Source organism: Taudactylus pleione, unplaced genomic scaffold, assembly GCF_031769625.1.
Source record: "Taudactylus pleione unplaced genomic scaffold, aTauple2 ptg000372l, whole genome shotgun sequence".
Classification (NCBI taxonomy): Eukaryota; Metazoa; Chordata; class Amphibia; order Anura; family Myobatrachidae; genus Taudactylus; species Taudactylus pleione.
Window position 1 is genome coordinate 10,394,958 of NW_028284773.1, and position 26,476 is coordinate 10,421,433.

The window sequence follows — 26,476 nt, forward strand, 5'->3', positions numbered from 1 at the left end:
TTGGTTTGGAGTGTACTTTGGGGGTTACAGCACCCTTTAACGGTCAAGCCAGCTGGCCCTTTACTTATGACACAGGCGCACGCTTGGCACTACTTTGTTGATGCACGTGCGGCTACTGCGCACACAATTCACAAACACAGAAAACATATTTTATTTTTAGCACTTGGGGGGAGCACCCCTGACGGACAGAGCACCCCCTGGACAACACTACAGCACCCCTTTAGGACTGGGACACTGCACAGGACTTTGGAGTGGACACAGCCCCTATGGACAACTGACTGCACAACACAGTCCAGCCAGCCCCTATGGACTTTGAAGTAGTGGACACAGCCCCTATTAACAACAGCAGCACAGCACAACACAGCCAGCCCCTATGGACTTTGAAGTAGTGGACACAGCCCCTATGGACAACAGCAGCACAGCACAGCGCAGCACAGCACAGCACAACACTACTCTGCACTACACTACACTACACAGCACAGCCAGCCCTAACTCCCACCCTCCCTCTTCACTGTCCACAGCTGAGTGAGAAAATGGCGCCGAAGCGGGTACCTTATATAGGATCCAAAACCCACGAGACCCGGAAGGCGGGATGATGACGTTTTGCCTCGATTTCAGACCCGAGTCAGGCGGGAAAAGTCGATCCTGACTCGGATCGGCCTCGGATTGGGGGGCCTCGGGGGGGTTCGGATTTCTGGTTTCACCCCTACTTACAAGTATTCATGGCTAGTACGCTGTTAGGAAGATTTCTGGTTTCCTGTTTGAAATTACCACATGAATGCTACTGCATGGTGATGTTTACAAAACTATCACAATGATTTCCAATACAACTACCCCTACATGATGCAGTTCTTCAGCGAATAGGGAAAGTAATGGGGAGGCCCATAGTTCAGCTTGCATGGTCGCCTAGGGCCCCAAATTGATACCACTTCTGTCTGGCATGTTTATCATTGTTACAGATCATTTAGCTCTCCTGTAGCTTTACAAAAGTTTCACAATACACATCCAATTAGTTGTCTGCTGGGTATGCAGTCGGGATGCCAATGGCCTGAATACCGACCGTTGGCATCCCGACTGTCTAATCCTGGCAAGGGTCTAATGACAGGCGTCAAAATCCCGACGCCTGTTATTTTATCTACAGCGGGAGCCCGACACCCGGCATCCGGATCGAAGGTAAGCCGGGCGCGGACAGCTGCAGGGAGAAAGGGTTAGGTTAGGGGCTCCAGGGGGGGACTTAGGGTTAGGCAGCCCCCCGGGAGGGTTAGGGTTAGGCTAGGGGAAGGGGGGGTTAGGGTTAGGCACCCCCAGGGGGAGGGTTAGGGTAGGGAATTAGGTTAGCGGTACTTACCTCAATTAGCAGTAGGGATCTTCACCACTGCCTGGCTTCCGCTGTCGGGATTTGAACCGCCGACCCTGCTGATTCGGTCTACTGTAGGGGGGAGTGTAACCTTTCCCCTCAAATCCCATTCACTAAAATTACATTTATGATTTACTCAAACTTAGGGCCTGATTCAGCTTGGATTGCAGTTGCTAATACGCATGCAATCGACTGATAGTTTCGTTCAGCATGTGCGCGAACTGGCCACTGCGATCGGGACTGCGTTTGCAGAAGCTATGCAGACCCATCACAGAGTGATTGATAGGGAGTGGCGTTTGTGGGTGTTGACGGGGGTGGTTGGCCGATCGCAGGTGTGCCAGTGCGTTCGCACGCCTTTTCAGGGGCGTGCATAAATTATCCATTGCGATGGCCTATGCAGTGTGACGTCTCATAGCATGCGTGGTTGTTAGCAATTCCTGAGTAAGGTCAGGGCTTGTGCAACTGTGCGTGAGGCTGCGATGGTACTCATTGTACTGATGGTTTCGACATTCTGGTAAGTATTACGGATGTGTGTATTGTAAAGTGGGTGTCCTTATGTAGTGCTGAGTTTGCACTGCGATCGCAGTGGTCTGGCTTGCTATCGCAGTTGAACTGTGTGCGTACCCAGCATTGTGATCCGAATTGAAGCAGGCCCTTAGTATCCTGGTGTTATGGATTGTACAAATAAAAAAATCAATTTTCTAAGTAATTTGCCCTGCAGTAGACATACAGTATTGCTACTTTAATGTGTCATTGATATTTGTCTCCATATAAAGATAAATCGTTTTACTTTGCACCTTTTTTTTTACTGTGTATGTAGTCATAGAGCAAATCATACTTTGGGTAAGATGTAATAGGGTGTGAGTTTGGATGAGTGAGTATAGAGCTATTCCCACATATTTTCAGAACTCACCCTATGTCGCATTAAAAGGTCCGAGTTTTCATAGGCGAAAACTCACCTGCACTCACATAATGTAAAAGCCTCATACTCACAAGAACGCAGGCTATTACATTTGGCAAGTTGTGACACAAATTCAGAACTTTAAATGTGCGAGAAGGTCCGAGTTTGTCTCACTCAAAAAACTAACACCCTATTACATCTCGCCCTTAAGGGTAAATTTACTAAAGTGAGAGTTTTTAGAAGTGAGTTTTAGAAGAGATGTTGCCCATAGCAACCAATCAGATTCTAGCTATTATCTTCTAGAAGGTGCTAGTTAACTGTTAAGTAGAATCTGATTGGTTGTTGCTATGGGCAACATCTCTTCTAAAACTCACTTCTAAAAACTCTCACTTTAGTAAATTTACCCCTTAGACTCCTACTGCATAACGTTACCTTTTCTGATGAGTACAATGTGTTTTTCCATGACAAGTATTTACTGCAGTCTTACCAGGATCAGACACTGCATTGTGACTCTTTTATCAAGAAAATATGTGTGCTTTACTTTTTCCCACTTATGTTTTATGGCATTACATGCACTGAAGGAACTTATGGATGTAAAAGGCTTACACTATATGTATCACTAAATAAACAGAAGCTAGAAATATCCGGGAAACTGTCACATTCACATGTCTGCATAATGTACTGTATCTCAGGATTTCACCAAATTCTCTTCCAGTCACTCAAATGATGTATTTCCATTGCAGAATTTGTTGATATTGAACAATACGAAATACTGTACAGAGTTCAATTAGTCTTATTTTTTTCTATTGAGTATTTATATCACACTAAAGAGATTTGACAGCATTTCATTTTATCTATAGGTTCTGCAACTACATCACCTACTCTCACCACAACATCTACTTCCACTTTAACATCCAGTATTAGTTCTACCACCACTATTTCACCTATAACATCCACCCCAACCTCTACCACCACTATCCTAACACATCCATCCACTATTACCACTGCTTCCACTACCGAGTCTACCCTGTCCACCAAATTATCAACAACATCAGCTACCGTGTCAACTCCAAGCCCAAGCTCTCCAGGTATGTGACTTTTTATTCATTTTATTTTACTTGATTTATATTTATATATCATTTCTGCTTATTGCGGCAATAAGAAATTATGCTCAAATGTATTAAAAAAACTCATCCAGGAAGTGGGGTTCCGATAATAGCCTGTCCCTGTGATGTGTAAAAGTACAGTGATAACTAATGCGATCACTTTACTTCCCGGTTCAGGGGATGAACCAGTTATCAGGTTGGATCCCTCTCTCTGTAAATTGTGCAGAAAGTAGGCCATAGGCAAAAGTGGCTAATGTCATCTAAAGATTGTGGGCTTTATTCAGAGATGGCGGCTGTGCAATATCGTCCGACAAAATGCAAATGCAGCAGGAGGTGTCTATAGGACATAGTCACCCCCTGCATTGCATTTGCGATCCCAGTGCAGTGTCAATCGACACTGCCTCAGATCACCATCCAAGGCAGTGTAAGCTGAAGTATAACTCAGTCTGGCCCGCGCCTGGTCACTTGCAAGGCCAGGAAATCGCAGATGCAGAACCTGGCCCCGCGCCTCTCAGAAACTGGGAGTGACACGCCCCCGTTTCCGGGAACGGTGGCCAGCCACGCCCCCATGTCAGTCATGCTGTGATGAGACAGTAATAAGATCACAGGACCCATTCTGCACATGCGCAGACCCATAAACATCGGAGATGTACGCTAGCCTTCGGGTTAGTGTATATCTCTGGATCAGGCCCTGTGTTAGCTACCAGGTTCAAGGTGGTAACTTCACATGTCAGCAGCCCCCGAAAATCTCTGATTTCTTCTGCGGCCTCCCATAGACACATCACTGTGAAGCTTAATATTGGAGGGTATTTTTTTCTTTATAAATATGCCTCTAAATGTCACCTGGTCTAATTATTTGTGATATCTATCTACCGCTATATATACATATATTATATACAGTATAAATTGTAATGTATACTGTATATAAAATATTAGGGCTTATTAACTCTGCGTTCAACAAACAGACACTTATTTTAATTGTCCAACTTGTATTATGCAGTTCAAAACTAATTGCTGATCGATGACTGTAGTTCAGTATAAGCTTTGCACCTAAATGCAAGATGTTAGTAAATAGGGTCTATTGATGGGAAATAAAAGTGATAATAGGTTCAGTAAGAGTTGTTTACAAATGCGCAAATATGAGCCCCGGCAGTGCGTTTGCTGTCATTCAGACATTTTTTCAAGAGATCTTTGGATTAGCATTTTGGCATACTGTATGTGGAGTGTGCGAATGTTAGGAGCTTCTCATATGAAGAGCTGGACATATCACTGTATTCCTAGCCACAGTAAATGTTGGTCATATTGTATCCACATGTAGAAATGATATTTAAGGAGTAGAAAGCGCACAGCGGCACTGCATGGTTGACAGGTAGCCATAGTGACTTATTCTTGTGTGCTTAAGAGATGCAATAAATTGGGAGCTATGCTGTCATTTCAATGGGATGAGTTTATACATTTCAGAGTCACAAATTCATATACTGAAAACTTTCAAAGACATAAATGTGACAAATGTAAAATTACAGTCCTGATTTCCCGCAGCTAATGATTGAACTGAGACATAAGTGAGGCTTCACTTAGTAGTATTTTAGGAGTAAAAAAATAGAATGCTTTTAAAAATCTATAAAAAACAGACGCATCTCCATTAACAGAGGCAGCTCTCAAAAGTGGAATGTGGACATGTATTCTCTAGGTTGACAAATAAACACAAATGCTCAAAACTAAAATGTGCTGGTCTGCCTTAGATTTTGTGGTTTGGAAATAACTCTTTTGTTGTTGAATTTGCCCTCTTAACAGTTACATCATCAACCACAACCAGAAGCACCACAGCACACTCTACGCCAACAGGTAAATATACTTAATTTATTGTTCAAGAATAAATTCTTATGTGTTTTTTTAGTGGAAAACACCCTAGTAACATGTCAGTGCATTTTCTGTCATATGACATGTACAACTGCTTATAATTAATATATTAAATCCATCCTAGCAATACTATCATTACTGCGATCACTATTAAATGTAATTTTAATTGTCAGCTATTTAATCGACATTTGCTGTTGTTCTGTGTTTTTTTTACATTTGCCCCATTAATTATATATGTAATGTTGTATTATAATTTGAATGTACATAATCCTCATTGCCTGAAACTTTAATTCTTGTTATTTTTGTAAAAAAAATTAACTTTTTATACAAATGATGACATTGTTTTTTTTTCATAATACCCACCATGGAAAACACCCTAGTAACATGTCAGTGAATTTTCTGTCATATGACATGTACAACTGCTTATAAGTAATATATTAAATCCATCCTAGAAATACTATCATTACTGCAATCACTACTAAATGTAATTTTCATTGTCAGCTATTTAATTGACATTTGCTGTTGTTCTGGGTTCTTTTACATTTGCCCCATTAATTATATATGTAATGTTGTATTATAATTTGAATGTACATAATCCTCATTGCCTGAAACTTTAATTCTTGTTATTTTTGTAAAAAAAATTAACTTTTTGTACAAATGATGACATTGTTTCTTTTTCATTATACCCACCATTAATTCAATGTTGTGGACTTTCAGAGTGCAGTAATTTTAGCCTTTACAAACATTATTGCCACAAATCCTTCTACTCTAACTTCTAACTTATATTAACATCAGTCTTAAACTACCACTGACCAAATTACTAATACTCCTACCACCTGTCCTACTACAGCTCCTATTTATGTTTCTCCCACTAACAATTATTTTTGTTATTACTATAGACACCTTTTCTGCCATCTAAATACTGCACCAAATACTTCTGTAACCACCTATATGGGCCTGATTCAGAGCTGTACGCTCATCCGATGATAAACATACATCTCCGATGGTTAGTGGGGTGCGTCTGCGCAGGACTCATTCTGCACATGTAACAGTCCTACGATTACCCCCCCAAGCCACAGCATGATTGGTACGCTGCAGTGTTTTGGGGGTGGAGCGTGTTTGGGGGGTGGAGCGGGGGGTGTGGATGGTCACTGTTCCCAGAAACGGGGCATGTCCAGGAGGGACGAGGACAAGGCCTGCGTCAGCTGATGCAGATTCTTGGCCACCTGGTCAGGCTGCGGGAAGCTTCAGCTCCTGCAGCCTTCCTGAACGAACAGCCATGGCGACCATGAGATAGTTGCAGTAGTGCTCGCAAATGCAGCAAGGAGGTGTCTGTCACCTCCTTCTGAATTTGCATTTAGATGGATGGAATTGCAAAGCTTTGTGTGGCTCTGCAATTCCATCCATCTCTGATCCGGCTCTATGTCACCACTCACCATCATAGTCACTTCTTCTTCCACCAAATGTCTCACTATCCTACAATCCTTTCTTCCAAGATTATTGTCATTTCAGTTGCAACCAACACTACTGTGTCACTTTTAAATTGTGCATGTTGTTATTACTTATGCCTGAATTTATTTGCATGGAATATTTTGATGTGCATGTTACCAAAGGAGTAAACTCTTTTGACATTACTGCATTACATAATGATATAATTTTTATTCAATCTTTATTGTACAAGAGTTTTAAGTCAATATGTATATTTTATAATTGTTTGTTTAATTTAAGACAATTTTATGTTTGGAATACTTGATAACTGATTAATTCTAAGGTGCATAGGTGTTTTTCTAACTGCAATAAACTGCATGGAGTATTTTAGTCTTTTAGCCTATCAAACAATGGGCCTGATTCAGACCCATTCGCTAGATGAGGACTCTAGCTCCTATCGTATGCAAATTTGGTTAAGTGACTTCAAGCCAGGCGATTGCACGGCAAGGCATAAGCACGCCCACTATGTCTTGGCGTGCGATCACTTTGTGTATGCGGCCCCCACCAGCCATTCATAAGATGCCCACTTGTGCACGTCATCTCCCGGAAGTGCATGAAACCATTGCTACATCGAGCACCATCGGATGCGATTGCAGCGCTTGAGGTTGACCATACCCTACCGCAAACACTGCAAGCACTTCAGTGTATATTTCAACCAAGTGATGTTTCCTATGATGCTGACTGTTAATTATGCATGCCTCTGAAACGGCGTTAAGATTCTCAGGCACGCCTGCGTTCACACCTCCACTCCCCCGTTTCCAGTGGCCTGCCCCTGTTACCACCCACAAACAGCTTGACCTGTCACTCATTCAGCTGGGCTGTTTATGCTGGGTGAGCGAGTGCTTCCCGATCACTCGTACTAGTTTGCGCATGCGCAATACGATGCATACGCATGCGCAGATTGCAAAACATCGCTCGCTCCGAGTGATCGCTTGCTAGCGAATGGGTCTGAATCAGGACCTATATCCAAAAGACTAAAAGAACATCTTCACTTTTATACCTCCTGTTGTTTCTACTCAGTTAGAATAACCTGTGTAGTCCTAGCAAAAAACAATTTCATCCAATTTTGTATACTTTCTTGTACACTGTGAAATGGAAAATGATTAATGTTCCCAAATATCTCCAGTTATATATGTATGTATCCCCTTTCAATGTTTCAAATAAAAATGTTACATTTTTCTGCAACTTTGTTTTTAAAATGTATGATGTTCTTGGTACACTTCATGTATTCCTTATAACTAAAAGTACAGTATAAAACAAAATCCATCTTTTTTAGTGATCACACAAAATAACAGTGCAAAACGTATATTTTTTTGACACACCTACAGTAACATACATACCCATGATATACACACATAATACATATACACACACATCATACATGAAACACACATCAAACACGTGATATGCGCACACATGACACACATACATTTCACATTCACACACCTCACACTAGTGCTATTGTGAGATATTATTATTTTAATAATGTGTTAATAAATTACACTACTTGAACAACTATCACACTTTTAGGTACCACAAAAACTTCTTTAGACAAAACTGGAATTACTTCTTCAGGATATACAGCTAGCTCTACTAAAAGAATTTCTACTACTTCAGTTCCTACAAGTACCACTGGTTCAACATCTGAAACTTCAATAGTTTCTACACTTAGTACTACTTCAAGGAAAACAACTGGGTCTACACCAGAAACTCCAAATACTCTTACTACAGGTAGAACAGATACTACGAAGACCACAATTGTCATCCCTCCAGAACCTTCAACTAGTTTAACACCTGATACACCTACAACTAGTTCCAGAGCAACAACTGTTACCACTGTAGGATCAACAACTGGTTCTATACCTGAAATTACAAGAATAACTACAGGTACTACATCGGAAACATCACCTAGTTTCCCGGTCCACACAACTTTTCCCACTTCAGTGAAAACAGTGAATACAGTGACCACAACTGTCATCATTCCAGAACATACAACTAGTTTAACGTCTGGGGCTACATCTGTTACTACTTCAAGAATAACAACTGATACCACTTCAGGGTCTACAACTGCTTCTACATTTGAAACCAGAAAAACAACAACTGCAAGGGTGACCGATAATGATATTATTACTACTTCTATTGTGTCAGAAGCTTTAACAGTTGCTACAAGACACACCACATCAGGGCCTACGACTGGTTCCACTTCTGGAACCCCAACAACTACTGTTTCATTGACTACAACTACTACTACACCAGACACTCCAACTGTGTCTACAACTAAAATAACTTCAGGGAAAACTATTGGTACTACACCTAAAACAGCAGCTACTCCTTCTTCAGTGAAGACAGAGACTACACAGAGCACAACTGTCACTACTCCAGAACCTACATCTAGCTCTACATCTACAACTACTTCAAGAATATCAACTGATACTACTTCAGGATATACAGATGATTCCACAACTGACACTATAAGAACTGCTACTGCAAGGGAACCTACAAGTATTTCAACATCTAGCTCTTCGTCTGCTACTACTATAACAAAACATACTACTAGAGAAGCCACAACTGATTCCGCAGTAACTATTCCTACATCAGTCAAAACAGAGACTACAACTGTCATCACTCCAGACCATATAACTATTTTGACATCTGGCTCTACATCTACTACTTCTTCAAGTATATCTACAATATCAACCACAATGTCAACCATTTCCCAGACCACAAAAATCCACTCTACATCTGAGCCAACAACTACTATTACTTCAGCACATACAAAAGACTTTACAAGTGAAGACATACTCATCACAACTAGTATTACTCCAAAGTCTACAGCTTATGCTAGTACTACAGGTATGTCTGATTGTATGTTTATAGGTAGATACTTTTTTTGTACTTGCTAATTGTCAATATAAACTAATCTTGACTAATGTTGATGAATTTGAGAGCAATTACATAACTGCAACTACAAGTAAGTCTTGTTCTACACATCTATATATATGATGTCAGGCAAATAAACCTACATCATAATTAATTTAAGAACTGTCAAATTATATATATCTACATCATAACTGCGTATGGTCTGTCCCATCTCCTCAATGCTTGCACAGTGGCAGCCTCGGCGCATGCCCCAATGGCTCCCACTAACAAGACAGACTTATGAGAGGTGAACCTACCGAATGGGAATATGGTAAGTATAGGAGTGGGTGGGGGGGAGCTAATAGGGAAATGTGGGACTGAGGTGGCTTTGGGAATAGAGCAGCAGGGGAAGAAAACAGAGAGAGTAGGGATGGTCAGGGTGGATGGCAGGATCAGTCAGAGTAGTGGGTGGAGTCTGATATTATATATTTTACAATAGAGAGCAGCACTCCAGTAACAAGGTTTATTTGCCATGGTCACTTAAACAACAAATAATAGAACCCACATATAGAAGTAGATAAGGCACTCATCAGGCTTGTGAAGAAAATAACAGTGCAATTCCTGCTATTCCAACATTTCAGAGTTTAAACCATCATCAGGGGCATACAGCAACATGATACTATATACCACTGATGATTGATTAAACTCCAAAATGTTGCAATAGCAGGAATTGCACAGTTGATTTTGTGCTTTGTATATATGGTTCCACTGCCATGTCCACTGTGTCCACTAACTTACCAACAACTTCAGCTACCATGTCAACTCCAACCCCAAGCTCTCCAAGTACAGAAGTGTCCTCTTGCATTTTTGCCAATCACTCTGTAAACATGCGCATGCATTGCACCATGTGATTAGCTGCGGCTGCGTTCATACCATGTGATTCCATGGAGTCGCAAGTGCGAATTCAGGTGCACGACTCGTGTCATGCATGGCGCGATTTGGCACACAAGTGGCAGAGATGGAAGAGGACATATTTGTGTGTGACTTTATATCTTTTGTTTTACTTGATTTATATATGTATACTATATATATATATATATTTATATATATATATACGTATATATATATATATATATATATATAAAATTGTATATATTATAAAAAATCACAGGAGAACGGCATTCTGCTGGTCTGATATCAATAAAGTAAATGCACTCAAGCAGCCAGAAGTTCAACGTTTCGGGCTTTATTCACCCTTTTCCAAGAATATATATATATATATATATATATATATATACTGTATATATGTATGTATGTATATATATACTGTATATATGTATGTATGTATATTAGGGATGTGCAGGCTCGGATAGGTTCGAGTTTGCATGCCGAGTTCGGATTTTTCCCTCCAAAAATCGGGTCTCAGAAAGAGGCAAAACGTCATCTTTCATGGACTTTCATCATCTTCCATGGACTTTTCCCTTGTAAATCTGCTTTCCATGTTCTAATTCCTAATTCCTACCAAATTTAGTGACAAGTTTAATTGTGTCCACTGTGTGTGTATATAGATCTAACGGGATGCAATCGGGAAACCGGCTGCCTTAATACTGACAGCTGGCTTCCCGACTGTCATATCCCGGTGGGGGTGAAATGCCAGGCATCTAGATGTAGACGTCTGACATTTACCCAATGCCAGGAGACAGGTGCCCGGCATCCCGATCGAAGGGATGCCGGGCGCCGCGAGCAGACAGCCACAGGGTGGGGGAGAGTTAGCTTTAGGGCACCCTGGGGGACTTAGGGCTAGTCACCTCCCCAGTAGGGTTAGGCTAGGAGGAGGGAGGGTTAGGGTTAGGCACCCCGGTGGGGGACTTAGGGTTAGGTACACCTACGGGGGACTTAGGTTTAGGCAGTAGGGAAGGGGGGGGTTAGGGTTAGGCACAGAGGGGTATTAGGGTTATTCACTTGGGGGGAGGTTAGGGTTAGGCACCCCTAAGGAGGGTTAGGGGGTTAGGTTAGTTTATACTTACCTTAGGGACGATTGGGATTACCAGCGCTGTCGGGCATCCGCTGCCAGGAACTCTGCTTCCGTCGGCCTGCCTATGCCGGGAATCGAACCCAGCATCGGCAGGTATTTCATACCGATTCTGATCTAATCTATCTATGTATCGATCAATATGTAGCTATAGATATAGATACACATGTGTGTGTGTGTTTCCCCATTTCAGGTGCATAGACTTCATGTGTGTATTCCACTTAGTACACAAACTGTGAATTAGCCACTCCACCATTTTTTGAGTGACAGCAATCTCACTCCATGAGAGTGCTGAATCTGCAGTTAACTACAGACTTTGATGGCATACCAGATCTGTAGTGCACAAGGAACATGTAAATATCAGAATTTCATTACTTTTTGGAGTTTGAGTGTAAGAGTTACAACAGGTTTGTGAAATTTCCATTCATGTGTAAGAAACCTGTGTAAAAAAAATGGTGTGGGTCCCCCCTCCCAAGCATAACTAGCACCAGGCTTTTTTGAGCCAATCCTTGTTCAGGAAATATGGGTGAAAATGGTGTGGGGGGTCCCTGTATTTCAATGAACCAGCACTAGGCTACTGAACTGGTCTGGTTGAGGAAATACAGGGGGAAAAAATGCATAGTGTTCCCCTGTAGTTTGATCAACCAGCACCGGACTTTTACTAGTGGAGTAATACCACAGCCAGGGGACATGCTTCACTGGGTCTCCCAGCCAAATCATTAACTTCTCCTACTTGTCAGCTTAGGCCAGGGATTCCTCGAGAAGTGGGGTTCACTAATAAAGGTGCCTTTATCTCGAGGGTACCCCAGGCCCAGGCTTATGCCAGGGGTTAACCCCATATCACTGGCTGGTGAATGTAGGGTTGAAAAAAATGTCATGGGGGTCTACCCCGTAGCATAACCAGCACCAGGCTTTTTGAGCTGGTGCTAGTTAAAAAATATGGGGGACAAAAAAACAGAGGGGTCCCCATATTTAATAAACCAGCACTGGGCTCTTGCACTGGACCTGGTGCTAGTTCTCAAAATATTGGGGGGAAAGTGGCATAGGGTTCTCCATATTTTTATAATCAGCACCAGGCTCTATGAAATTGGATGTAATTCCACATACAGGGGACCCACTTTACAAGGTCCCCCGCCAAAGCATTTGTGCCCCACACTAGTCAGCCCAGGCCGGTGATCCCTGGGGAGATGGGAACCCCCCAATAAAGTTGTACCCCTCTCCTGCATGCCTCAGGCCTGAGCTGAAGTCCAGGGCTTTCCTACACACCCCATAGCCAGTGGGTGTGGAGTTGATGGAGATAATCATTATTCTAAGAGTAATATTGTCTTTTTACATAGGGACTGGAGGCCCCAGCCAGCCTCCCCCACATGCAGAGGCAGATTGGGCTGGGGGCAGGATACCAACTGCTCCCTGGGCCAGTATACTGTTAGGCATTTGGGGCCGAGGGTGCTCCCTGGCTCAATCGGAATGGCTGGCCAGTATTCTCTGCCTGCTTCCTAGCCTCCATTGACCTGTCCATTCTCCACTCCACTGCTCACTGCATGGTGCTAGAAGTGTTGATTGGTGGACGGTGCTGGCCATCCACCAATCACAGTTTTGAGAGCATCTAACACTGATTGGTGGATGTCCGGTGCTACTCACTAATCAGGGAAAACTGCAGTGAAATGCTCGCTGCTCACACAGAGAGTGGTGGCGCTGCCAGAGAGTGGATCTGAATGAAGTGAGTCTACAGTACAGACTCCCCCTCAGTGACAGGGGCCAGTGGTGCACTGTAGCATTAAGTGGAGCACTTGGCTCCAGATGCAGTGAGGGAGCCAGCAACCCCCACCACCACCATCCCAAGTGAAAAGAACAGGGGTTCTTCCACGAGGCCACGCCCCCTGATATTGAGGCCACGCCCCTTTCCTATACACATCAGACAGAGGTGTGTGTAAATGCAGAAGTCAGATCACCAGGTCACAGAGATATTGCATCATACAAACAACTTCCACTTTGATAGGTAAGGAAACCATTCATATATATATATATATATATATATATATATATAACAACAAGCAGTCCCAAATATATGCAAAATGGAACCAGGACCAGCACACCGTTGATATCAAACATACATCCCATAGTGACTCTGATAGTTCTACTCAGAATAGAGGTGCTTTTTTAGGAGAACGAGGTTTAACACAGAGCAATAAAAGAGAAGGCCCATTGGGAAGAGATGCTGTAGGAGAGGGGGGCAGTGGCACAAAAAGAGGAGGCAGAGGTCCCAGAAATCCAAGGAAATAACAGTTTTTAATCTCTCTCAGCACGTACTCAATCACGATGAATTATCTGTTTTGTCTAAGGGGTTATCTTTTGTCAAAACTTTTAAACAACATGATTTTGATTACGAAAAAGAACTCTACAATTTTCACAGATCCCTCAGGCTGAAAGACTTTTTTGCCAAAAAGGAGGGTGTGTCCAATCAGACCAGTCCTTTCAGAGTGGCTAGTACTTTTGATCCACCATCAAATAATGCCTCTATCGAGACTTTCATGAGATCGTTCAGGGAAGACACACTCCCCTCAGTTCGCAAAGCCAAAATCTTTCAATCTAATCTTTCAGTTAAAGAGGATCTGGCAATCAGGGAACTTCGTGACAATGCACAAATAGTCATCCAATCCACAGATAAGGGCAGTGGTGTGGTCGTATTGAATTATGATGACTATGTGGGCGAAGCCATGAGGCAGCTGTCTGACAGCGGTTGTTATAAACAACTGAAATTTGACCCCACCGACAGTTTTAAAAAAGAGATTGATGCTGTTATAGCCCTGGGTTTCAATAACAGCCGTATAGACGAACACATTGTCCACTTTTTGACTCAAGATTTTCCTCGAATACCCCTCTTTTACATATTGCCAAAAGTGCACAAGTCACTGACCCGACCCCCAGGCAGACCCATTATAAGTTCTAGAGGATCCCTATGTCAAAGCCTGTCACAGTACGTGGATTATTTTTTACAATCCGTTGTACAAAATACCCCTTTTTTTCTAAAAGATACATCTGATTTTTTGAATAAATTAGATAGTTTTGGTCAACCACCCACTAATTGCATCTTGGTGACGCTTGGCGTCACAAGTCTCTACACAAATATCTTACATGAAGACGCTCTGAATGCTACCAGGGAGATTCTCTCCTCCAGTCCCCATTATGTAGGTTCACCAATTGATTTTATTTTACTTCTAATGGAGATCATTTTGCATGAAAATTATTTTCTTTTCAATAATGCGTTCTTTTTACAGCTCAAGGGAACAGCGATGGGGTCTAATATGACTCCATAGTATGCAGATATTTACATGTATTTTTTTGAGAGAGAGCATATTATGCAAAATAGGCGTTTTCATGTTTCATTTCCTTTTACATTAGATATATTGACTATTTATTTTTTCTTTTGACTGGAGGAGAGACGGCTCTAAAGGAGTGTGTGGAGTGTCTCAACCAGCTATCTGGGTCAATTAGATTTACCTATAAAAGTAGTGTTGACACAATCGATTTTCTAGTTGTGTGTTTCACAATAATTGATGGTAAATTCACAACATCTGTTTACACTAAACCGACAGATAAAAACACACTACTAGAAGCATCTAGTTTTCACCCTATGCCTCTTAAAAGAGGGCTTCCCTTTTCACAACCCATTAGAGTAACTCGGATTACTTCAGACAAGAAGAAACTCCAAGAGGCGCTTAATATGAAGGGGCAAAAATTCATTCAACGTGGATACTCCAAGAATGAAGTTGATCAGGCTATACAAAGATGTCTAACATTAGGCAGACGAGATCTCTTAAAAGCCAAGCCAACTCAACCGCATGACACAAGGATGGTGTTTGGGAGTACATACTCGATCACCTCAGGGATTGTGAAGCAATCTATTTTTGAGACACTGGCATATACTGCAGACTGATCCAGTCCTTAAAGATGTATGTGGATCCAAACCTCTTTTTTGTTATAAGAGAAGCAGAAATCTTAAAGAAAAAATATCTACTGCTGACATTGGCCCTCGAACTTTTAATAGAGCTGGTTGGCTCAGCTTGCAACAGGGAGCGTTCAGATGCACAGGATGTGTAAATTGTAAATTCATGCAGACTGGCAGCATTTTCACACATCCATTGAGTTAACCTACAGCACAGGATGTGTTGTGACACTAAATTTGTGACTTATATTATAATATGCCCATGCAACAAGCTTTATGTGGGCAAAACAATCCGCATGTTGAAGGAACGCATTTCTATGCACAGATCCTTGATTAAAAAAGCCTATGTACAGCTGGAAAGTAAAACGCTGCCAGTGGCCAAACATTATGTCTCACATTCACATTCTATCAATGATTTTTGCTTCATGCCTTTTGACCATGTGCCCCCCCAAAAGAGGTGGTCATAGGCATAAGATGCTTCTAAGACAAGAATGCAGTTGGATATACAAGCTTGGGACCATGGTGCCCCATGGAAATCACTTTTTCTGCATTTCTGGGTTAATATATGTATGGTTTGGTAACCTTTCTCAAACTATATCCTTTGGTTGCACTCCATAGGCTCCTAAATAGTAGCGTTCAGGGACCTTTTTTTCTCCACTGTGACATTTATACCATGTTCATAATCTGTCAGTCCTCGTGATCTTATGCTGTTAATTTTGCATATTTATGTACTAAGCGTGATGTATAGTATAGTATTCCTTTTGTGAAAAATATTTTTTGTTAATCTTTTTTGCTACATAGTATTTTTTTCCTGTGTCATGTGTAGCGTGGCTGGCTGTGGGCTGGGTGCGCGATCTACGGCATCCTGTTGTCTGCTATCTCCATGGTTACCTCCGCCACATCACTGGTGGGCGGAGGTAACCCCTCTAATTCCCCTCCAGCTAATAGTGAAGACATTTTGAGTTCACCCACCAGAAGTCTATACTTGACTTGCACAACAAATTGAAAATTCCTATCTCTAAAATGGGGCATATTTTGGTTAATAGTTAAAACACTGTAACTTTCTCAAAAACCTTAACCCCAGAAGGCCTTACACTGGAGCAAGAGCTATCTAACAAAACAAACCCCAAGTCTAAAATCGTCCTCCACCTTTAGTGATGCCTTCCTAAAAATACCTCAAAAAAGCTAAAAAAAAGTGGCAGAAAAACACTGTCATTTTCAACTTTAGATTATTCCAAATTTCTCTTGTTTATATTGCCCTTAATTTTTTTTAAAGTGGAGAGAGAAGTACCAATCAGGTAATAATTGTCTCTTTTCAAGTGACTAGTCTGTAAAATGAAAGTTAAAAGATGATTGGGTTGGTACTTCATCTCTTTCCAAGCTTTGATAAAATTCCCCCAAAATTTGTGTTACTGATTCCATACAAAGGTCATGTATTTAGAGCATCAATACCAAGCAAGCAAAGTGGTGCTCTTCTCCTTGAACCTTAGTTCATTACTTCCCGTAAATAACTCCACGTTTGTTTCCAAATTGCAAAGCCTATAAATAAATTATTCATTAATGCAAAATAGATTTATAGCTAAAATGTGTTTTGTTTCCATTAATTAATTAATTATATACCATCTCAAAAATAGTCCACTTACATGTTTTCATTCCTTATTTATTCTGAATGAGCATATTTATAAACAGGATTGTATAGTGCAGTGGTTCCTAAACTTTTTTGAATCATGGCACCCTAGTGCATCAGCATTGTTTCATGGCACCCCTAAGCCAAAAGTCTGGTATTGAGAAATTCAGAAAAAAATGTAGTGAAGTAGTACAGTGATATAAATTGTGCTTACCTGTCATCCTTAAGCTGGGCATCCACTATACAATTTTCTGTCAGATATCTGACCAATCTGGCTGGTTAATATGAAAACCTGGTAAAGTATGGGAGCAAATGACAGTCGATCATATGGTTTTAAACACTGAAAAAAGGACAAAAAAATTGTTCAAATTGGTTACATTTGTGTATTTTAACCAATTTGTCTGAACAACCATTTTCAGCTATTTTCCAGTGTTTGTGAGCAAGTGGACGATTGTCTTTTGCTCCCATACATTACCAGGTTTTCATTTCAACCAGCCAGATTGGACAGATATCTGACAGAAAATTGTATTGTGTCCAGCTTTAGGTTTGGTTGTATAGTGGTGGACAGGTTTGTGCTTCTGTTTGGGCACATATTTACATTACATTGAACATAAAGAATTTGATTTGGTTCTGGACCACCAACCTGAGGCACCCCTGCAAGTGCCCCAAGGCACCCCAGGGGGCCGCAGCACACAGTTTGGGAACCACTGGTATAGTGTATGATGTACAATCTGGAACCATAATTTCCACAGATAGTTTCTATTTTCTCCTAAGGAATTCCAGCTTTCTACAGTCATACCATAATAATATTCCACTTTTGTGTTAGAAATTCTGCATTTTCACATAGCAACTTGCTTAAAAGAGAACTGAACCCAACACTAAAAGATTTAGAGTAGGATATAAAGTAATAAGATAAAATTAAATTAAAACTGTAAAATGATTGTTTAATGCTTGAAGTAAAGTATATTGTCTACTGTAATATCATACAGTAACCAAAAAATTTTTTTTTACATCCTTTGCTATTTTACTAAATGTAGATTCTCTTTCAGTGATTATTTTATTTGTGATAAAATAAAATTTTACCCATATATTTTTTTTTTATAGGCTCTACACTTGCAACAGCTTCCACAAAAACAACAGCTTTTGTTCCACCAGATTCAGGTATATTTCCAAGGAATTTTGCTTTTTATAAACATCATTTTACTATGAATATGCAGCAGATATATCTGTCCATCGACAAGTGTGTACGGAAAATCAGCCGATCTCTCGTACACATGCAGCGGAGACCGCGGCTGCCTGGAAGTTGATGGTCGTTAAGTGTATATAAACGACTATCATCTTCAGAAAAATCTGCTAGGTGTGTACCAACCATTAGTCTGAGTATAAGGTTGGGAATATGCACTGTCTATTGTTAACAATTTTAGGTTTATACATAAAGGTTTAAACTGCACAGAGTTTAATTAGACAGCTGCAGCAAATTATTAGCACCTTAGGGTATTGTTGCAAATAGGGAAAATATAATTAACTCCCCCTGCTTTTCCCTTCATATTTGCACTGATACTTAGATAGGGCTGCCATCCGAATTTGTGTAGTCCAGTATAAATTAAACATGAGGGCGACCCTAAGCATAGGCACATACGTGGGAGTGGCAGTAGCTCATATGGGGATGGGCAGAGGCACAGATGGGGTTGGAGTACTGAACATGGGTGGTTCAGGCAGAGGCACATTTGGGGGTGTGGGCAGAAGCACACATGGGTGATGGGCAGAGGCACACATGGTGGTGAGAGGGAAGAGACAAAGAGAGGTTAATACAGATGTGTCCTTACTCGTCTTTGCTGCAGTCGCGCCAAACAGCCCCTCTTGGCACGCCTGGTCCCGCAAGACTCTGCTAGTGCCACACGTCTTTTTTTGGCGAAAATGCATTTAATTCACAAAAATGATGCGTCAAGGATGCAGTGGCACACTGTTCTGGTTAATTTGATATGCAACACTTGTATATCGGTGTGAGACTGAGGGGTCTATTTACTAAGCCTTGATGGACGGAGATAAAGTGGATGGAGATAAAGTACCAGCCAACCAGCTCCTAACTGTCATTTTTCAAACACAGCCTGTGACATGGCAGTTAGGACCTGATTGGTTGGTACGCTATCGCCTTACACTTTGGACCTCATTCAGGGTCGGTTGTAGCGGCCGCATGGTCGTACGCCACCGATGTTCGCTAAACTGCGCATGCGTAAAGTTCGCAATGCGCGTGCGCAAACTAGCTGCTACGATCAGAAATTTCTCTCTCCTTGAACACAGCCAGGTCGGTAGTTTGAGTGACAGATTGAGGCGTTTGTGGTTGGTAACAGGGGAAGGTGCTTGAAAACGGGGGAGTGGAGATCCGAACGCAGGCGTGCCTAATTATGCGAACGGCGTTTTATGGGAGTGCATAATTAACAAAGTAGCGTCATGGCACATGTGACATGGGAGGTTTTTACACTGACATGATTGTAGAGCTTAAGAGAGGGTATGGTCAACCTTAAGCTCTACGACCAGTTCCGATGGTTCCCGATGGTCTCGATTAATCCTTATATGCCCGGAGATGACGTGTAATGTGTACGAGAAGGGGGCGTATTTTTTTGTCTTCCGGCCGCTTCCTCCCCTTGGTCAGCCAGCTACCGATCCGATCTTAGGGAAGCAACTTACGAGTGCATCATTTGCATATCCGGCCCCTTTTCCCGTACGACCGTGCGGCCGCAACGACCCGACTCTGAATGAGGTCCTTTATCTCCAGCCAAGGCTTAGCAAATAGCCCCCTTAAGCCGCGTACAAACTAGCTGATATAATGAACGATGGAACGATAACGATATCGTTCATGCCGTATTGGTTTGATCTAAACAATTTGTTCGAACAACAGTTTTTGTCCATTTTCCGGCATTTGGGAGCAAATTACTGATTGTCATTTGTTTTCGTACCTTACCAGATTTTCATTCCAACCAATCAACTAGTTGGCTGGTTGGACAGGTAATCTTTAGGTGTGTGGCCAGCTTAAGGGGTCTATTCATAAAGCAGTGAAGTCCTGTTTAGCTAAAAAAAAAAAAAAAAAGAGCTTCTCACTGCTTTTGGCAATTCATAGAAGGGGTTACCGTGGAAAAAGGTATTCCCCTCTCTAGCAGCACCCCAGCTTTGTGTATGAATCACATCACCATCCTTGTGTATGGTGAGTGCAATCCATAAGGGAACAGAAAGCTGAGCGGTACAGATTCACCATCTGAGAATGGTGTCGTCTGTACAGCAAGCCGAACAGAGCAGGGAAGTAGCTTATTTCCCTGCTCTCTGCCCGACACCCTCGGCCCCCTGTTCCCAGCATCCATTGCAGCAGGCCTGACCTGATCTGCTGCACTCGGACACCTGCACATGCACAGTAACAATACAGGCATATCAGGCTCCTGATATGTCTGTATTCTCATTGCATCCAGGGATCGCAGAGGGGCCGGACAGCGCCTGAAGACGGCGGACAGGTAAGTGTACATGAATGGCTACAAAACAACACTATATATTGCATCAATGTGATGCGATATATAGTGATGTTTATCGTGAACCACTTCATGTTCTTTATGAATAGACCCCTAAGAGCTTCTCTGCTCACCACACAGACGTGCACACTAAGAGCTCTGCGTGCCTGCTACACTCAGTTATGACCCATCAGCCCATCTAATTTGCTGCTATGCTGTCTGCATGCATAAAGACACAGGGCCTGATTCAGAGCCGGACGCTATTTGCGGACGCTCATTCAGAAAAAGGGGCTGGCTATTAAATTGAGCGCTCGCTCTTTGCGGCCTGTTGACGCCTCTATGTCTGTGCGAGCGAACAAAACATGCACTCGCTATTTTGTAAAGTCGCCCATTGGCCGCTCGCATCATACGTCATCCCCGCAATTTATTAGATTAATCGAGTACATCGAAAGACGCATGAACTGCTCGCTATTCTTGTGGTAGCATTTTCCTACCGCAATGATGCGAGCAGTTCAGGCTAAAAGACAACCAAGTGACGTGGTCGATGATGCTGCTTTGTTAATTATGCACACCCTTAAAACGCCCATTTTGACCGTTTGGCACGCCTGCGTTTGGATCTCCACTCCCCGTTTTCAAGCACCTTCCCCTGTTACCACCCACAAACGCCTCATCCTGTCACTCAAATTAGCAGGCATTCGCTATTTTGTGAGCACACGATTTCTGACCTCACTGACTGGTTGGCGCATGTGCATTACGACCCATACGCATGCGCAGATGTGCGAACATCGCTCAGAGCGAACGAGCGGCCGCTTACGAGCGGCTCTGAATCAGGCCCACTGTACAGACACACTCCAACACACTCCCCTTCCCCTGTTTAATTAAAAATTCTGAAAAAAAATTGAAAGGAAAGAAAAGCCAATCAGACACCAGCAGCCCCCCCAAAACACTCTGGGCCTTGTACTTAGACCCCATACAATTGTTTTATTGTTTGTCAGTAATTATCACACATAGGGAGGAATTAAATTAGCCCCGATAAATTATTGGGGATGGAAATGGGAGATAGCCATGGGCTTTATTGCCCGATAATGTTCAATTAGGCTACCTTTTTCATCCAGTAGCTGTGTTAATGCCCATTAAATGAATGTGTTAGCACTGGTTATCGGGCATAAACACACAGAGGCCCCCATTTATCAACGATATTAAACACCAGTGACATTTTCCGTTTACTATCACAAAAAATGTACTGGTATATAACAATACATAGCTCTCCAGTGAAGTCCTTGTCCTCGGCGAGGTCCTCCGCTGGGCTGCTGGCAGCCTAACACTACCAGCAATGGGGCTCTGATGTTATGCACATGTGCATGACACAGGGACCCAACAGTGCCTGGAAGGCTTTGCTGAAGCCGGAAAGGCACCACTGGGTCTCCATTGCAGGCAATGGGGCCTATATCGCTCTCTCTAAAAGAAGGCGAGAGCAATGCCTGACATAACCCCTTTAGTAAGAGCTAAAGGGGTTATGCATTGTTGATAAATGGAGTCCAGAATATGTGTAAAGTACATGGATTTGTGCATTGACTAGCTGTTATCACCCGATAACTGCAAGGTTAACGCAGATTCTTTTCAGGTTTCAGGAGACCCAAAAAGAAATCCCCAATAAGCGGGGCTAATTAAATAGGAGCCAGCATTCAATTACTGTAGCACCAGTCAACTTAACGGGGCTAACTGAATCCTCCCCTTAGAACACAGAAAATTCCATTGATTGTTTTTAACTTTAAGCAGGTCTGTCACCTTCATTTCTATATTTTCATCTTTACATCAAGGAATTTGTGATGTACAAGGAGACCCCCATTATTATACCTTTGACGACCAAGTCCACGACTTTATGGGGACCTGCACATACACTTTATCTAAGCTCTGTGAAGAGTTTGGAAATCTGACATATTTCAATGTGGAAGGAGCCAATGAGCACAAGGATGGCAACACCAGGGTGTCCTATCTAAAATACGTCAATATCGATGTGTACGGGAACAGGATCACATTGGAGAAGGACATAGTAGTCAAGGTCAGTCAGTATGTGTGTTATTATACAGCACAGTATAGTATATTTGGTTGAAAAAGTAAATAATTTAGTAAAATAGTTATTTTTTAATTATTCTCTTTTGTTTGTTAATTTGTTAGCAGCATTGCATCTAAGTATGAATCTCTATTGTATTTTTTTATTTTTTTTAGCAGTGCTAAGGAAACTTTGAAGTAGGTAAGGCAGAACCAATGTGTAGCCAATCACAGTCAAAGAACATTCTTAGGTCTAGACAAACCAGTAGATCACTTTGGCATTCATAGGGCTAAACTAATCTAAAAGCAATCAGATTGTGACACAATTTAAAGGTTCGATAAATCTGCAGCCAATCCAAGCAGTATATTGGTAAGAGAGCTAGTTGAAATCTCAGCAACATACTTAACCTACGCAAAATGTCATATTGAATATAGATATAATTTGTTGATTTATGTTAACGTCTTTTTAAATCTAAATTATAGAGATTTCTAAAGGTGATTTAATTTATTATACATATATTCTAAATGTAAAGTACAAGAACATTTTGAATTTTTTTTTAATTTTTACTTTTTGTTTTAAAGTTGGCAGCAAGTTCAATCACTGAGATGCCTCTCACAATAGGTGCAAGCTGCAATTAATACAGAATACAGCACAGAAAGTGTAATGGTAGCATTTACTGCCACACAGCACTGAGGTTGTGGGTTTAATTCCCCCTACGGCCCTAACTGTGTGGCGTTTGTATATTGTCCTTGTGATAGCATGGGTTTCCTCCAGGTTCTCCGGTTTCTTCCCACACTCCAAATATATACTGGTAGATTAATTGGCTTCCAACAACAAATTAACCATATTGTATAAGTGTTAGAGCATGTGGTAGGGAATATAAATTGTAAGCTCCACTGTCGCAGGTGCTGATGTGTATGGCCAAATATTCTCTGTAAAACACTGCGGAATATGTGTGCACTATAGAAATAACTGTTAATAAATAATAAATACAGAAATACCCTTTTCACACAGCCAGCAATAACCTGGGTTATTTCAGGTGAATATGCAACCCGGGATATTGTGATGTGTAAAAAGGCCCCAGTTGAAATATCCCAGTTCCGGCGACCTGGCATTTCAACCCAGGTATTGATCAGGGTTGAACATGGGTTCAACCTGGCTTGTGGTGCAGTGTGAACGGGTATCCTGGTCGAGGTGACTCGGTGGCCCGTTCACAGCATACGAAAACCCGGCGCTTGCAGATGATCTCATTTCCAAGTGCCGGCTTGGCACGTACCTTTGGTGACTTCAACCTGCCAGTCTGACAGGGGTCTCAGCCGGGTCATACCAGGGAGGGACCCATGTACAAAATCCCTGGTGTGAACCAGCTTTGCGATGTGAAAGGGGTCTCACAGGCTTCCCTCTATTCGATTCAGACATTACAAAGCAGCTGTCAATAGAAAACTCTTCTCTTGTACTGTAACAATGAACCTGTGTAGATTACAAGGGCTTTCAATGAAAGTGGACAGATGGCTGCAGTAAGGCATTTATAGCCCCAAAGCAAATATCTCTTTAATTGAAAGTTTTTGTTTATATTACTTTGCACATACATTAGTATATCAGGAAGTCTCATAAAACCAATACATCAAAAAAATAGTGTTTATATGAAGGTTATATAAATTGTGGTTCCCAGGGGTCTCTTACTTTTGTAGCTTGAAAAGACATCAAAGTTGCCTTTGTATTATACAAGGGGCTACTTCATGAGTTCTACACCGATGACCCATCAATCAGGATCAAAACTTTCGTCAAACCAACCTACATTGTACTGGTTTTGGCATGAAGAGATTGCCAACACCCCAAATACACCACAATTATAGCTATTTATATTTTTTCATTATCTAAAATGTATCATTTACAGGTGAATGGACAGGTAGTGACTCTGCCACATCATCTGTTGCCTGATGTTGACATATTCATAAGTGGATCGAATGTCCTGGTGACAACAGGCTTTGGACTAAAAGTGAAGTTTAACGGGAAACATAAATTGGAGGTGACACTTCCAGGCGCTTACTTCGGTAAAGTTTGTGGACTTTGTGGAAATTTCAATGGAAATGCAACTGATGATTTCCTAAATCCAGATGGTAAATTAGAACAAGATTCTGCCAGTCTTGGTAACAGCTGGCAAGTTGACAATGACACCAGGTGAGACCTTGTTATATTGACTCTTGACATTTTGGCAGTGTTCATAATGAATTATGTGCTGTATTATACATTGTCATTGACGTCTTGTGTATGTCAAAGGGCCTTTGGGTAAAATATAACCAGACATCAATTTATATTAAAGATGCACTCCAGGAGTTGAACATCCTTCAAATTGTACAGAGGATGAGAAGGAAATGATTGCCAGCAACAGCTTCTGTGGAATGATCACTGACAAGAACGGCCCATTTAAAAATTGCCATGATGTAATAGATCCACAAGTATTTGTCACTAATTGTGCGTATGACCTGTGTGAACTGTATCTGGATATGGAACTTCTGTGTGATAGCCTTCAGGCGTATGCGGAGGCCTGTCAGTCTAATGGAGTTACAATCGATCCATGGAGAAATAACACTTTCTGTCGTAAGTCAGCTATATATATTCATACTATTCTCACTATTTAAAATAATATTTCATTTATTGTGTTGATTAATGGAACCTAGCTCATCAAATGCAGTTCTTACATATTTTATACAAATATATAGTGGTATGCCGGGCATACACTGTCAGATAAAATGTCTGCCAGACTGACAGACATTTTAACTGACAGCCTGGTACTCAACAGATATTTAGGTCACACACAGAGGGAGAACATGGATCCGAATACTGCACCTACCAGGTGACTGTCCTTTAGATAATGTATGGCTTTTATTTATTGTTTTGTACATTTTCTTGTCACTTGTTGGCATGTTGTCAGAAATTGGCGCTGTATTATAGTGCATTATTGGCGTCACTTAGCCTATGATAAAACAGTGTTTATACTTACCATGTGCCAAGGTGTGTGATAATGCTCTCTTCATCATCAATGCATTGTACAATCAGCACTTCTTTAAAATGGGCTGTTTAATATATGTATGTAATAAAGAGAAATATGTCATTGCACCCAAACTGCTGCATCTATTAAAGCAAAAGGTGGCACTCTCTCTCCCTGTCTCTTTCTCTCTGTCTCTCTTTCTATCTCTCTCTCTCTCTCTCCTTATAAAGAGGTGGACACAATGCCGATGTTTGCAGCGTTGAGCGATTATTTTTGTACTACGCGTGCATATGAGCCTGCGACCGCAAATTCGTATGGGGTGGTTAATGGCCCGGTTGTTTACATCTAAAGGACTATCTGTGTGACCGTAGGATTGCTCAGAACATTGATACTGCGGCCGATGTGCAACCATTGGTTAGTCTATGTACGCAAGCGGTGGACTTGAGACGCCCTCAATACAATTCCTAGAGGCTATGACATTTGCAAATTTTCACACAACCACTTAGTACAGGATGGCAGTAGTAATAGGAGTTGCGTCCATCTCTGAATCAGTCCCTGTGTCACCAAATCCACAAACATAAGGCCAGAATCAGTGATTACACTAATCACACTGCGGCTGTGTCTTTGTACGAAGCGGCTGTGTGTTAAAATGCTAATGCCGCTGGAGGGGTCTTGTGTAAATAGACGCCTCCTGCCGGCTCCTCTGATCTGCATCAGATCATCCTCTTGTGCATACTCGGGATGACCATGGAATTCAT

The 26,476-nt window shown here is 41.7% G+C and overlaps 1 protein-coding gene across 1 annotated transcript in view; it reads left to right on the forward strand.

Moving 5' to 3' along the window:
• The window catches only part of LOC148508277 (IgGFc-binding protein-like), a 175,951-nt gene that overhangs the window by 62,252 nt on the left and 87,223 nt on the right, over positions 1-26,476 (forward strand). The window contains exons 33-40 of the mRNA XM_088444705.1: positions 3,119-3,346; positions 5,159-5,209; positions 8,243-9,565; positions 13,998-14,429; positions 18,281-18,337; positions 22,494-22,735; positions 24,624-24,907; positions 25,050-25,327. Of these exons, the coding sequence (XP_088300831.1) occupies positions 3,119-3,346; positions 5,159-5,209; positions 8,243-9,565; positions 13,998-14,429; positions 18,281-18,337; positions 22,494-22,735; positions 24,624-24,907; positions 25,050-25,327 (2,895 nt within the window). The remainder of the gene's footprint in view (positions 1-3,118; positions 3,347-5,158; positions 5,210-8,242; positions 9,566-13,997; positions 14,430-18,280; positions 18,338-22,493; positions 22,736-24,623; positions 24,908-25,049; positions 25,328-26,476) is intronic.